This window comes from Drosophila takahashii, chromosome 2L (genome assembly GCF_030179915.1).
Source record: "Drosophila takahashii strain IR98-3 E-12201 chromosome 2L, DtakHiC1v2, whole genome shotgun sequence".
Taxonomy (NCBI): domain Eukaryota; kingdom Metazoa; phylum Arthropoda; class Insecta; order Diptera; family Drosophilidae; genus Drosophila; species Drosophila takahashii.
This window is the reverse complement of record NC_091678.1, coordinates 19,173,261-19,185,674: the sequence shown is the minus strand read 5'-3', so window position 1 is coordinate 19,185,674 and position 12,414 is coordinate 19,173,261. Positions and strand designations below refer to the sequence as shown.

General features: G+C 40.6%; 2 protein-coding genes across 6 annotated transcripts in view; both read left to right on the top strand.

The window, feature by feature from the left end:
- LOC108067452 (dual specificity calcium/calmodulin-dependent 3',5'-cyclic nucleotide phosphodiesterase 1) overlaps nucleotides 1-12,414 on the top strand; it is a 54,534-nt gene that overhangs the window by 25,996 nt on the left and 16,124 nt on the right. For 2 of the 5 annotated variants that reach the window (XR_011419151.1, XM_017156463.3), the window contains exons 3-6: nucleotides 3,036-3,600; nucleotides 4,582-4,695; nucleotides 5,130-5,192; nucleotides 7,087-7,569. Coding sequence is in view for 4 of the 5 variants with exons in the window: in XM_017156463.3 (XP_017011952.2) it covers nucleotides 3,036-3,600; nucleotides 4,582-4,695; nucleotides 5,130-5,192; nucleotides 7,087-7,569 (1,225 nt within the window). In the remaining variant the exon portion in view is untranslated. The remainder of the gene's footprint in view (nucleotides 1-3,035; nucleotides 3,601-4,581; nucleotides 4,696-5,129; nucleotides 5,193-7,086; nucleotides 7,570-12,414) is intronic. The other 3 variants (XM_044395290.2, XM_044395287.2, XM_017156468.3) reach the window with 3 other exon arrangements.
- On the top strand, nucleotides 8,088-12,052 carry esc (extra sexcombs). The gene is made up of 4 exons (XM_017156479.3): nucleotides 8,088-8,676; nucleotides 8,759-8,892; nucleotides 8,962-9,133; nucleotides 10,392-12,052. The coding sequence occupies exons 1-4, from the start codon at nucleotides 8,617-8,619 to the stop codon at nucleotides 11,301-11,303; spliced, it is 1,278 nt and encodes a 425-aa protein (XP_017011968.2). The 5' UTR covers nucleotides 8,088-8,616; the 3' UTR covers nucleotides 11,304-12,052.

The following is a 12,414-nucleotide window of genomic DNA, read 5'->3' as shown; positions in this document are numbered from 1 at the left end:
CAAAAGGCTCTTTGAACATTCACTTTTCCCCTAATATCAAAGAAATGTACTAGGCAGAAAGCGACCTCTGTTGGCCTAAGGCCTTTTTGTATGAAAAACGGGTGTCTCAACTTACACAAAATGGGATGTTTCGGGAAAAAATGAATAACTTTTGTTCTGACTGTCACATTAAGCTGATTCTTTTTTTAATTAGTTAACATACTAATATACTAATGTTTTAAATCTCTTACCAAGTTAATTTAAGGACGTTGTTAATTTTAAATGGAATTTTGAAAAAAATAGACAACAACTTTTTTGGTGAAAAATGGTACACAACTCTCACAGCTTTAATCTGGCTAGAGCCTGGCTTATAAAGTTTTCCCCAAAAGTTTTGTCACTAAAAAGGACTACAAAAAAAAAAAAAAACAATTTTTTTAGTCGATAAGTTTTGAGAAAATTGAATGTCTCAACTTACAGACCGTCTCAACCTATGTATTTATTTATTTTTTTAGTTTGAGATACATATATTAGATTTTTTATTCTGGGTATTAGCACGCTTCCCATTTGACCACAGTAATTGCTTTATTTTTTGCCTTGCAGTCGAAATCGCACTTGTTGGGATAGGTCACTGAATCCGATCTGCAGACAGGCATATAGATGTAAGGACACAAGCAAGGGTGCCTAATGATTAAAGGTTTATTTAAAGCAATAAATTCTAATTTTAACACATGAAAAGGTCTTATAAATTACTTTAAACCAAAAAAATTTAATTTTATGGTATGAAATTCATTCTATTTATACTATGAATTTAAAAGAAGCAAATCGGCTGAGACCCATTACAACTAGGCTACGTACTGATTGGTTTTAAAGTTTTCAGTCATAGAGACTTGCTTATAATTAAACCAGATCGAGCTATTGATATAAATCAATACTTTTATTATACTTCGATTTTCAAAAATATCGGTTTTACCCAGATGTTTGAGGTATTCGACTCGGCATTCCTTATTGTTCATTTTATTAAGTAACATTATAGGTCTTGCACGGTCCGCTATGGACCAGTGTGGCACCTTTGCACCTCATCACGCACGGGTTGGGATGGGTATTTTTGTCACTTCCGCAAACCCGATTATACTCGCGGGTACAAGAGCATCCAGCAGACAAATCCAAAAGGGCCAACAGGCACAGGGCGATTAAAGTAAGGTAAAGCATGGCTGTATGCTATAGTGCTAAACAGGCGATGTTTCTTATTTATATACAATTGAGCCAGTACCAGAAAGTCTGACACGATTTAAGCGTTAAATCATAATTTTTATTAGATTTCGATATTCTGGGTACTAACATTTTCCCCATTTAACCGTAGTTATTCCTTTATCTTTCCCCTCGCAGTTTAATGCGCAATAGTTGAAGTAGGTTTTTGAATCCGATCCGCAAGGGTCCCCAAGGGCCAAAACGGGAAACAGGCAGAGTGTGATTATAAGTAGACCATGGTATAAGTTTTAGACGTATAAGGAATTAGTTTTAAATGGTCTCTTACAGCCCATCGACACTCATTTATATACACAAGTTCAAGCCAGTACAAGAACGTCCTACGCGTTTTAAGCGTTAAATCACTAGTTTAAATCAAATTATTCGGCCACTGTATTTAATCGTAAAAATAGTATAATATCTTGTCGAGATCAAACAAACTAAGCACTACTTACTATCTTCAGTTTGCAAAAAGAAGATTGATGCGAAACCATCGATCATGTTACCATTTGCGAAACGCACTTTATGCGGCCATCAGGCGATTTAATTGCCGGCAATTTCCACCAACATGGGTCAAAACAAGCGGAATTGGGTTTTAGCCGTAAGCTGATGCCAGGTGGGACCAGCACAGCATTTTTCTCCCGGCTTACCCAACATTGTGGGGTAAAATGAAGCGTTGAAAGTCATTAAGGACGTGAAGAGTCGCCAGTAAAAGGAGCATAAAACATTTCATCCCAAAACTCGAGTCGATAAAGAGCCCGCGTATCTAGCAGTTAAGCTAAGGAATCTCGGGTGTAACATAAATTTAAGTGCAGCATAAAGCGGATTTTATGACTGCCCCATCACCTTTCTCGGGAGGTGCTTGCACTGTCAAAATAAATGGAATGCAGTTAAGATTCTAGCAGCCAGGACGAAGACGCTGTGTTTTCCTTCTTTGGTAGGCGGAGAAGGAGTAGGTTGGGGAATTCGCAGATAGATTGCTCTGAACAGGGTACACCCTCCTCAGCACTTGACAAACACACACAGATAAATCCTTTGCACTTTTTTGTCGACACGCCCGGGAAGGCAACTTTGGGCCAACTTAGGATGATGCCACTCAGCCAACTAGAGGAGCGGGGCCCAAGGGTTGGGGGCCCAGGACTTGGCTCGCAGGAGGAACTTCTTCAAGGGCTTTTGTTCGCTGCTCGTTAAGCATTTTCCCCTCACTTGGGGTTAAACTAAATAAAGAATTCTATGCTACAATGGCCTTAAATGATGGGAATAAATTATTGATTTCTTGTCGATTGTATCCAACGATTTCTGACCAAAGAAGAAAGACAAACGGTGGTACAAAAATGTTTTTTTTATTACTTATCACTTATTTAAGTATTAAAAAATGTATAATTTTTAAATTTTTTAAACTTTAATTTTTTAAAAAAATTTAACCAGACTTTTAGTAAATAATAGAAGAGTTACATTTTTTTTTTAAATTTTTGGAAAATAATAAAATTGTATTGGAAAAGTATTCTAATAAAATATTTACCTTTTTAATAACCCTTTGAAATGAGCGAAAAAAATTGGAATAAAGTAATCTTGATCTGGAATTATTGTAGGCTATAAATCCCCTTTTTTTGCATCCATACATTTTATGCATATTTTTTCCTACCCACTGTACTCCTTCCATCGAACCCTTTCCTTTGGGGCCTTTGTGTGCTTCGTTAGATCCCAGTAGGGCCTTAATCAATGTGTCAACAGTGAGAGTGATGTAACTTAATAATCAGCCGGCAACTAAATCAGTTTCTTCTTCTCCAATTCTCTTCGGATTTTCGCAGGACACGGCTCACTGACGATTATCCGACGCACAAACAGCCGCAACTTCACGCAAATCGACAGCCAGTTGGCATCGCCCTCGACCACCGCCACCAGCAGCACAGTTCCGGGAATTAATTTCGCCCAGACGCCGCTCAGTGAGCCACTTGCCGAGCGTCTGAGTTTTCGTTCCGGCAGCAACGGATCTTCCTCCGCCGGCGACAGCCGATCCATCAGCAATCAGGCCACCAACTCGGGAGCAACCGCCAACGCCGCAGCCGCCGCTAAAATGCAGCCATCATCGCCGAATGCCACCAACTATCTGGCCGATAATATTCAGATCTCTTCGGCCAATCTATCGCAAACCGAAATGGTACCGGGTCGCGACTCGACGGACTATACCAACATGCACTCGATAAACGTCGGCGTCGGCAACAACTCGTTCCTGCGCGGGGACACCGACATTCCGCAGGAGTCGGGACACTCCTTCGAAACGCCCTCGAATATATCGTTCGCCGCCGGGCAATGGGATACGGAAAGTTTGCCGCCAGTCGACACGCCAGACGCCCTTAACAAAGCGGCCGGGAGGTAAGTTTCCAACAAGATTTTTCCAATTAATACTTCTGTCCAATTTTGTATGCCTTTCACACCTGATCCACAGTAATTTTTAAATGTACCAGGAAATAACTATATTATTTATATTTAAAACGATAAATCGGTATTTTAAATACACTAATGTCCGTATTATGCTCATCCACTTCCGGTAGCGGTTTAACCTGTTGCATTCACACCTTCCAGCTACTTACACTCTCCATAACTGGCCAACATAATTTTGCCTCCTTGCTCTGCGGAATCGCATTCCAAATTGCACAGGTTGCTGTAGGTTTTGTGGTCCGATCCGCAAACAGGCGCATATATTCGATTACATATACAAGAGCTTCCGACTTGAATCAGGGCCAAAAGACCGAGCACATGGATGACTATTAAAGCGATTGAAATCATGGCTTTATTGTTAGACTAGTTGGGAAGAATTGGAGTTTTCAAACCCAATCTGCACTTATTTATACACTCGTAGGCCCCAAATCGTTGGTAAATTTACATTAACATCGTTAGAACGTGACATTTAATAGATCCTAAAGCCTTATTAAAAGGTACTTAACGAAATTAGCTTATTTTGTTTAAACTTTGTTTTATTATCAACGTGACTTGAAAAATGAAATACTCGTAAATAGAAAATATTTTAAGAGCTGTTAAAAAGTTATATACTGCTTATAAAGGGCAAAATAAAAATGATTTATTGAGCTGCGGTAATAAAAAATGATGTTTTAATAATTGGACAGATTAAAGTACTGTTCAAAACTAAGTAAACCAAAATTTGACTTTCAAAATTTTTTACAATATGACCGGAAACGCTTTCTGTTTGCTATTTCTCTATTTCTTATTTGTGTTATTGAATCGATATTGTCAAAATATCGAAAATATCATTTACTATTCAAGCTTTATATTCCAAGTTCTACAACTTGTAACCTGCCTAAATCGTTAATCTAATATTTATCTAAAATTCCACAGAATACGCAGTCTTCTCCGTCGCATGGATCATGAGACCGTTGCTTACGAGGATATGCAGCGAAATCTGCACTATGCGGCTCGTGTACTCGAGGCCGTCTTTATTGACGAATCAAGGTAGGTGAAAGTAGAGGTCTAACACGATAAGACATCCCCGAAAAAAATGAAAATTTTGCAAGCTTCTTGGCGAGCTAACCCAACCAAGAGGATAGCGAGTCGAATCAAACTGATCTTTGGACAACTCTGCTTCAGCTTGGGCTTCTTTGGGGCTCCCATCGAATTGGTTTAGGCTTTGTAACCCATTTCTAGAGTAGGATTTATACGACTAATGCTGCGTAGTTTCAAAATTTCGGATTTGCACCCAAGGCAAGCTTCCATTTACCCATCAAATCATCTAACTTCGCTGTTTAAAGAGAAAACAACTATTAATTTATCTATAAGAAGAAACCCTGTTTGAGGACCCTTATACCCACTGAATGTATACATATATCTGAATATTTTTCTTTTTATATCCGTTCTGTTACTGTTTGTGTGTCTGTGTTATTGAGCAGAAGCCCCACAACAGGTAAAACAAAGTTGGGGCAGATTGCGTCCTCATCCGTTGAGAGCGAAGAGTAAGTGTTCCCATCGAGTCAAACTTGTCGCTTTGGTTTTGTCGTTAACTCTGTTGATTTTTAACTCTAACATCTCGTCTATAATAAAAAACCATACCCCCAACTCGCGCCCACATCAAAACCCGAAAAAACCCACAATAATCACTATTATTCACCTTTTTCCACAACTTTCTTCTTCTTCTAACTTCTTTCTAACTCTGTTACCGACTATTTCTATCCTCATACTTTGTAGTGCTCTCTTCAGTTCATGTATTTCGAGAATCAAGATCTATACTTTGCCTTGCTCTGCCAGTAAAAAAAAAACTAGCCCATCATCATCATCAAATCGTATCTATTCTATCTTCTATCTCTCATTGAACATCATATCATAAAACGTTTGCAGAGATCGAGTAAATTTTAGCCCTAGCCTAGCCTTACGTAACGTATAACTGTGTACTCTGTATCCTTCGGCTCTTGAGCGTTACTAAGTTAAGGTTAAGACCCCGAAACACCGTCCTCTAACGATTCGCAGCACCGTATTTTATTGAAGAACTGTCTCTAACTCACCCGTCTGCCAACAATTCTCAGTGTCTTACTTTTGTGCTCGCCATTTCTCTCGGTGTATCTGCATTATTTCTACTCAGTTCGTTTGTCAATTTACCAGATGGAATTCTCTCTGTGCTTCCTCTGAATCTAACCCGTATTCTTATCTTTTTTCCCTAACTTCGCCTATGAAAAGCTATTCGCTATATAACTTCAACTCTTTGTGGTGCGCAGAATGCGTTCGATATTTTTGAAGGGTTGCATTTTGATTAGAATTGGAAGTGCAAAGCTGTTTTTAGGGTTAACACTGAATTGCTATACTTACCTCTATTATAATTAAACTCACATTTTGACAGTAATCAAGTAATCTTAAAATATTTAAAATGTATTCCGGTAAGCTTTGCATTTCCCAACCCGATTTTGGTTTGCTCTTCAGCCGCAGAGGGGTACTCTCCACAACTATAAGCCCAATGCATCAGTGCATTTTTATTATTTACCACACTTTCAATTAAATCCCCCACCGATCCACTCCCGAATGTCATCTGCATATGTATGGAATATGTATGGAGTCCATTGTATTCAGGTGTGGGGGTCACATGAATTATTAACATTTTTCTACCTTCCCAACCCACTCATGACACGATTCTTCGATTTGCATAGCCAAAGTGAGGCTGGGTTGAAAGTCGCTTTCCCTATTTACCCCACTTATTTTATCCCTTTCCATTGCCAACAACTCACAAAGTTTCGGAGTTAACCTTGCTTGCCATCAGGGCTAGCTTTGTATGTTGTTGCGGAATTGATGCATTTTAAAAGTTCGCCCTAAAGGGAAAAATTGATTTCATTTTTTAATAAAAAGTTTGTATTTTTAGTTGGTTGAATCCAATTAAGAAAATTAAATTTGTTTTAATACTTAGTTTATGAAATATTTAAGCCTAAAAACATTTATTGCGAACTAATAAAATTTAAATACTTATTTTAAAGGGATAGGGCGAATTTTAAAATGAAAAAAACTAATTTATAGACATTCGGTTGCCTTCTTCGTGGGAAAAGTGCGATCCTCTACCCCTACTAACCCCAAAAGCTTTACCACAATCTCTCAACTGATGTTCTATTTATATATTCTTTCTTTCTATTGCTAAAACTATTTATCTAAAAAAAAAAACAAAAACTAAATAAAATACTCTCACACAAAAAACACAAACAAACCGAATGCAATGCAACATGAAATCAACGTGGTGTCTCGTAACCTAACAATTGCCCAATGCAACGGTTCGCTGTTACTCACTGCCAACTGCTGGTCGCCGAAAACACTTGACCGCCTGCCTTGGGACACAAAAATTGGCGCCCAACGTGGGGCCACAAAATCCTGCAGAGAGGGCTGCAATGGGAACTGCAAGAACCTGAACTGCAGTCGCCATAGCCACGGAAGAGATGACCAGAAGCAGGAGAACAACAACTCGAATAGCAGTTGCAGCCTGCAGGAGGCGTCTGGGGCTCCTGGGGGACCAGATGGTGTTTCTACCCCAGCGGGTGATAACCAGGACAGCATAGAGGGTCGCACCAAGGGCGTTTCCCTGGCACCGCAGACCCACAGTGGACCCACTGGTCCGCCAGCCACGACAACAGAAACTTCGACCCCACCTGCCCCCAAACTTCAGCCTGCTTTGGAGACCGTAAGGGAATCGGTGATGGAGGAGAGTCCGGGCAACAAGGGAGAACCATCCAAAGAGCCAAGTGCCAAGGCGGCGGCGGAGAGTTCAGTGGGCAGTGGCAGCTGCAGTAACCCAGCGACCGTGCACCGGCAACGGCGCCTCAGGACACCCACCTGGGCCAGGTCCATGTCGACGAACAAAACGTACTTGAAATCTCATTTCTAAGCTAACCGTTTATCCGTTACGCCTCTTCAGTTCCTTCGATTTGCCTTCTTTTTTTCGTTTGACGTTTGCGTTAACAATTAAAAACATCAACAAAACACAGCTCCAGAATGAACTACTCTCTATGTAACAACTCTATAAAACTCTGTCTCTCTATCTCTCCTCTATCCAAAACCAATCTATCTGTCTGCTGACCTCTGTCTGCGATTTCCACTGCTGTAATCTTCTGTCTAGCCTCTGTCCCCTACCCCAAAATCTTTTGCTCGCTTCTGTTGTAAATAACTATTTTATCCTAGTATAAAGTAAAAAGTATTTACTACGTTAGTAAAGTTTTTTTAATCGTGTTTACTAGCGTAGTAGGTAAAAAGCTGGTCTTTTTTGTAGTTTCTGTTGAAAGGAATTTGGTTAAAATTTCAAAATACAACGATTATTCGGAAATAAATAAAATATTTACCATAAAATCAACCATATTCCAAATGAAATATTTAATGCTTTACTTGCAATAACTACTTTTTCTTTAAATTCAAGTAAAAGGAAACAAATTCTCAAATACTTTTAAAGATCCACATGAAACTACAAGAACTTCCAATTTCTCCTAGTTTTGTCGACCAATCTAATTTTGTACATACATGTAAAAGTTTGTTTACCACACATGAAACCATGGCATGTTACTTGTCCCTTGTTCGTTTACTTAATAAAACTAGCTTGCGCATGTGTTTTGTCATTGCCAATTTTGAATGTGGCGCCCGAGTGTCGTATGCTATCGTCCTATCGATTAATGGTTAACCAACACTGGCCAGCTGATCGTGACCAGGTGGCCACTCTGCACAATGGTAAGACCGTATTCGTTTAAGTGCTGCGTATTTTTCGCGATCTGCGGCTGGGGTCACATTATTGCCGCCAAAAGAAAAAAACATTTTACTCTCGACACAATTTAAACATTTTAAGCAGCGTAAACTAATAGTTTATTGCAATCGGGGGCCTAATTTGGGGTTCAGTTAACCGTGCAAACGTGCCGCGCGTTCGAAATGAGCAGTGATAAAGTGAAAAACGGCAACGAGGCCGAGGAGTCGGAGGAATCATGTGGCGTGAGTAGAGCGAATGATAAATGGATGTTTCGGAATGGGAATTAATGGATCTGTTTTTCGGGACCTCCGTCATCCGCTGCAGGATGAGTCGGCCAGTTATACGACGAACAGCACCACCTCGCGAAGCAAGTCGCCCTTGTCCAGCACGAGGAGCAAGCGCCGCGGACGCCGGAGCACCAAATCGAAGCCAAAGAGCCGCGCGGCCTACAAATACGAGTAAGGAAAACTAATTAAATATCGAACTGAACACAGAAACTGATTCGGAAATGATTCCACCTACCAAAGCACCCACGTGAAGGAGAACCACGGAGCCAACATCTTCGGCGTGGCCTTCAACACGCTGCTCGGCAAGGAGGAGCCGCAGGTCTTTGCCACCGCCGGCAGCAACCGGGTGACCGTCTACGAGTGCCCTCGGCAGGGCGGGATGCAGCTGCTCCATTGCTACGCAGATCCGGATGTGAGTTCCTCAGTTCGAGAATCATTTGGAAGACGTATCTGCTCAGTTGGTTATAGTTAGGGGCTCTTAATACTCATGATAATGTTCTCAAAAACTAGAAACTTTTTTTTAGTTTGAGAATAAGGGAAATCTTTAGGAGTTCCATACCTTTTGATGTTCTACAAGTCCTCGCGACACACGGAATGCAGATCCGGATGTGAGTTCCTTAGTTCGAGAACCATTTGGAAGACCTATCTGCTTAGTGGACTATAGTTAGGGGCTCTTAATACTCATGATAATGATCTCAAAAACTGGAATCCTCTTGTTAGTTTAAGAATAAGGGAAATCTTTAGGAGTTTAATACATTTTTGATGTTCTACAAGTCCTCAGGACACACGGGATGCAGCTGCTCCACTGCTATGTAGATGCAGATGTTATTTCTTTAGATACAGAACCATTTAGAAGACCCAACTACTCGGTTGGTTATAGTTAGGGACTTTTAATACTTATGATAATGATCTCAAAGACTAGAAAATCTGTTCCCCAGCTTGGTAAACCCTTATATCAGGTTATCTTATTTGTTATTAGTTCAAAAGTAAGGAAAACCTTTGGAACAACAACCCCATTTAATGGTCCATTTTAATCCGAATATGAGTTCCTAGGATAAAAGGCTATTTTCATGATATCAGTGGGTTATATTACGACATTCTTAGAACACTCAAAATAATTTTAAAAGATTAAATACGTTTTTTATATGCGACCCTATTTTTTATAAAAGTTTAAATGTCACAATGATCTCTAGAAATTTATTCTATGGTTTGATTTTACTGGTAATACCAGTATTTATGTACTAGTATAGCTGGTACATACAAAGATAATTAAGATCCAATATATGGGGATGTGCCCTCAAAAACCTAGTTAAGGCTTAGTACTCAACCCAACAAAAAGTCGTCCAAAACAAAAAACTTCATATGAAAAACAACGTCAAAAAATTTTGTTTTTTATGACGTTTTTGTTTTGGACTTTTTGTTGGGTTGAGTACTAGCCCTAATCCACAATTTAGTTGACCTTTACATAAAATGGTTTGTTTATTCTAAACCAGTAGAATCTTAATAGTTGTATTTATGAGCAGTGCTATGGACCATTTAAAATGTAGCCTTGATACCACAATAGCATTAACATTTCAGTCTAAAGAATCTCAGATCGTCTGAAAACTTAATTCAAGAAAATTGGTCAAAAAACCTAGAAAATATAGAAATCCTTTGAATTTGCTCCCCAGCCCGATGAGGTATTCTACACCTGCGCCTGGTCGTACGACCTAAAGAGCTCTGCCCCACTTTTGGCTGCGGCCGGATACCGCGGAGTCATCAGAGTCATCGACGTCGAGCAAAACGAGGCAGTGGGCAACTACATTGGCCACGGGCAGGCCATCAACGAGCTGAAGTTCCATCCGCACAAGCTGCAGCTTTTGCTGTCGGGCAGCAAGGATCATGCGATTAGGCTGTGGAACATCCAGAGTCACGTGTGCATTGCCATCCTGGGCGGAGTGGAGGGACATCGCGATGAGGTGCTGTCCATAGACTTTAATATGCGCGGCGATCGCATCGTTTCCAGCGGCATGGATCACTCGCTGAAACTGTGGTGTCTGAATACGCCCGAATTTCATCACAAGATCGAACTATCGAATAGTTTTAGCCAGGAGAAATCGACACTGCCCTTTCCCACGGTGACCAAGCACTTTCCCGACTTTTCAACGAGGGACATACACAGGAATTACGTTGACTGTGTGCAGTGGTTCGGCAACTTTGTGCTCTCCAAGTCCTGCGAGAATGCCATTGTGTGCTGGAAACCGGGACAACTGCATCAGAGCTTCGAGCAGGTGAAGCCCAGCGACTCCTCCTGCACGATCATTGCGGAGTTCGAGTACGATGAGTGCGAAATTTGGTTCGTGCGGTTTGGGTTTAATCCCTGGCAGAAGGTGATTGCCCTGGGCAACCAGCAGGGCAAGGTTTATGTATGGGAGCTGGATCCCAGCGATCCCGAGGGCGCCCACATGACCACCCTGCACAATCCGCGCAGCGTGGCCACCGTGCGACAAATCGCCTTCTCGCGCGATGCCAGCGTTCTGGTTTACGTGTGCGATGACGCCACCGTGTGGCGCTGGAATCGCAGACAGGCGGCTGCCATCTGATGGCGGATCAACGCGAAACCACACACCAAATCTCACGTGGCCAAAACTTACAACATTTCCCTCACTTAGTTCCTAGTTGGATATCTCTAAGGTAGAATTAAGATACTTAAAAGAAAGATACTGTCTATATGCCTCAAATAATTCCTATTAAATCCAATGAATAATTAATTATTTGTTAAATCGATAATTCCTTTATTTAGTCGAAATAAAGTGAACAAGTTAAAGATGTATTAACCACCAAACCAAACTGCTGCTCTCTTTAAGCCATGTAAAACGTCTACGAGTTGGCTGAGTGTCCCCAGTTGGCAATTCTAATTGTGGAACAAAGCAAAGCTTCGCATAACAAATGGCTTTCAATTGCTGCGTCATTTATATGCATTGCTGCACTGGCAAGGAGCTCGAATTGCGGGGGAATAAACGCGACGAAATTGAAACTGCCAACGGGAATCTGAACCGGGATGAGCGAGTAACGAGTAACCGAGCGGCGGACAGACATCCCAGGCAGCCATAACAGCTCCCAGCAGACTGATTAAGCGAGCAGGGTCCCACAATGATTTGCCATACCCTGGCTGGGTTTTTATTGAACGCTTTCGTCTGATGAAAGTGCAGGCCATTTCTATCATGGCTTCTTTTTTTTTTTTGGTTGTAGGTAATGGAAATTTATGAAAATAGCTTGTTCTATTATTATGGGAACTTTGATGGGGTTCCATTTGGGGCACGCCATCCAGAACTATTTCGGCAACATAAACGTGAATAGGAATTTATGGGAAAGGTTGTGCTGAATTTCTTTTTTTGGTGCGCAAATAGTTGGGGTTAGCTTTTTTTTCGCACGGCTTTTTTGTACAATTTAACTTATATTGTGAAGCTATATATGATTAAAATAAAACAAGCTTATTTGAGGATATAAATAGAAAAGATACATAAGCTAGATAGATGAGAAAAAACTAAGGTCCGTTATCTCGACCGTTTGTAAAATTTAAAGTATGGTTAAAACCTTGAAATTGAATGAGAAATCAGAGTTTAAAACTTCCTTTAAATTTAGGCGTTAAAGCGGACCTAAAACTATTTATTTGTAAATTTAAAGTAGGGTTAAAACTTTAAAATTGTATGG

Coding starts and splice junctions, on each gene's coding strand:
- esc (XM_017156479.3), top strand. CDS start 8,617: ATGAGCAGTGATAAAGTGAAAAACGGCAACGAGGCCGAGGAGTCGGAG. Junction 8,677..8,758: donor AGTCGGAGGAATCATGTGGC/GTGAGTAGAGCG, acceptor CATCCGCTGCAG/GATGAGTCGGCCAGTTATAC. Junction 8,893..8,961: donor CGCGCGGCCTACAAATACGA/GTAAGGAAAACT, acceptor CACCTACCAAAG/CACCCACGTGAAGGAGAACC.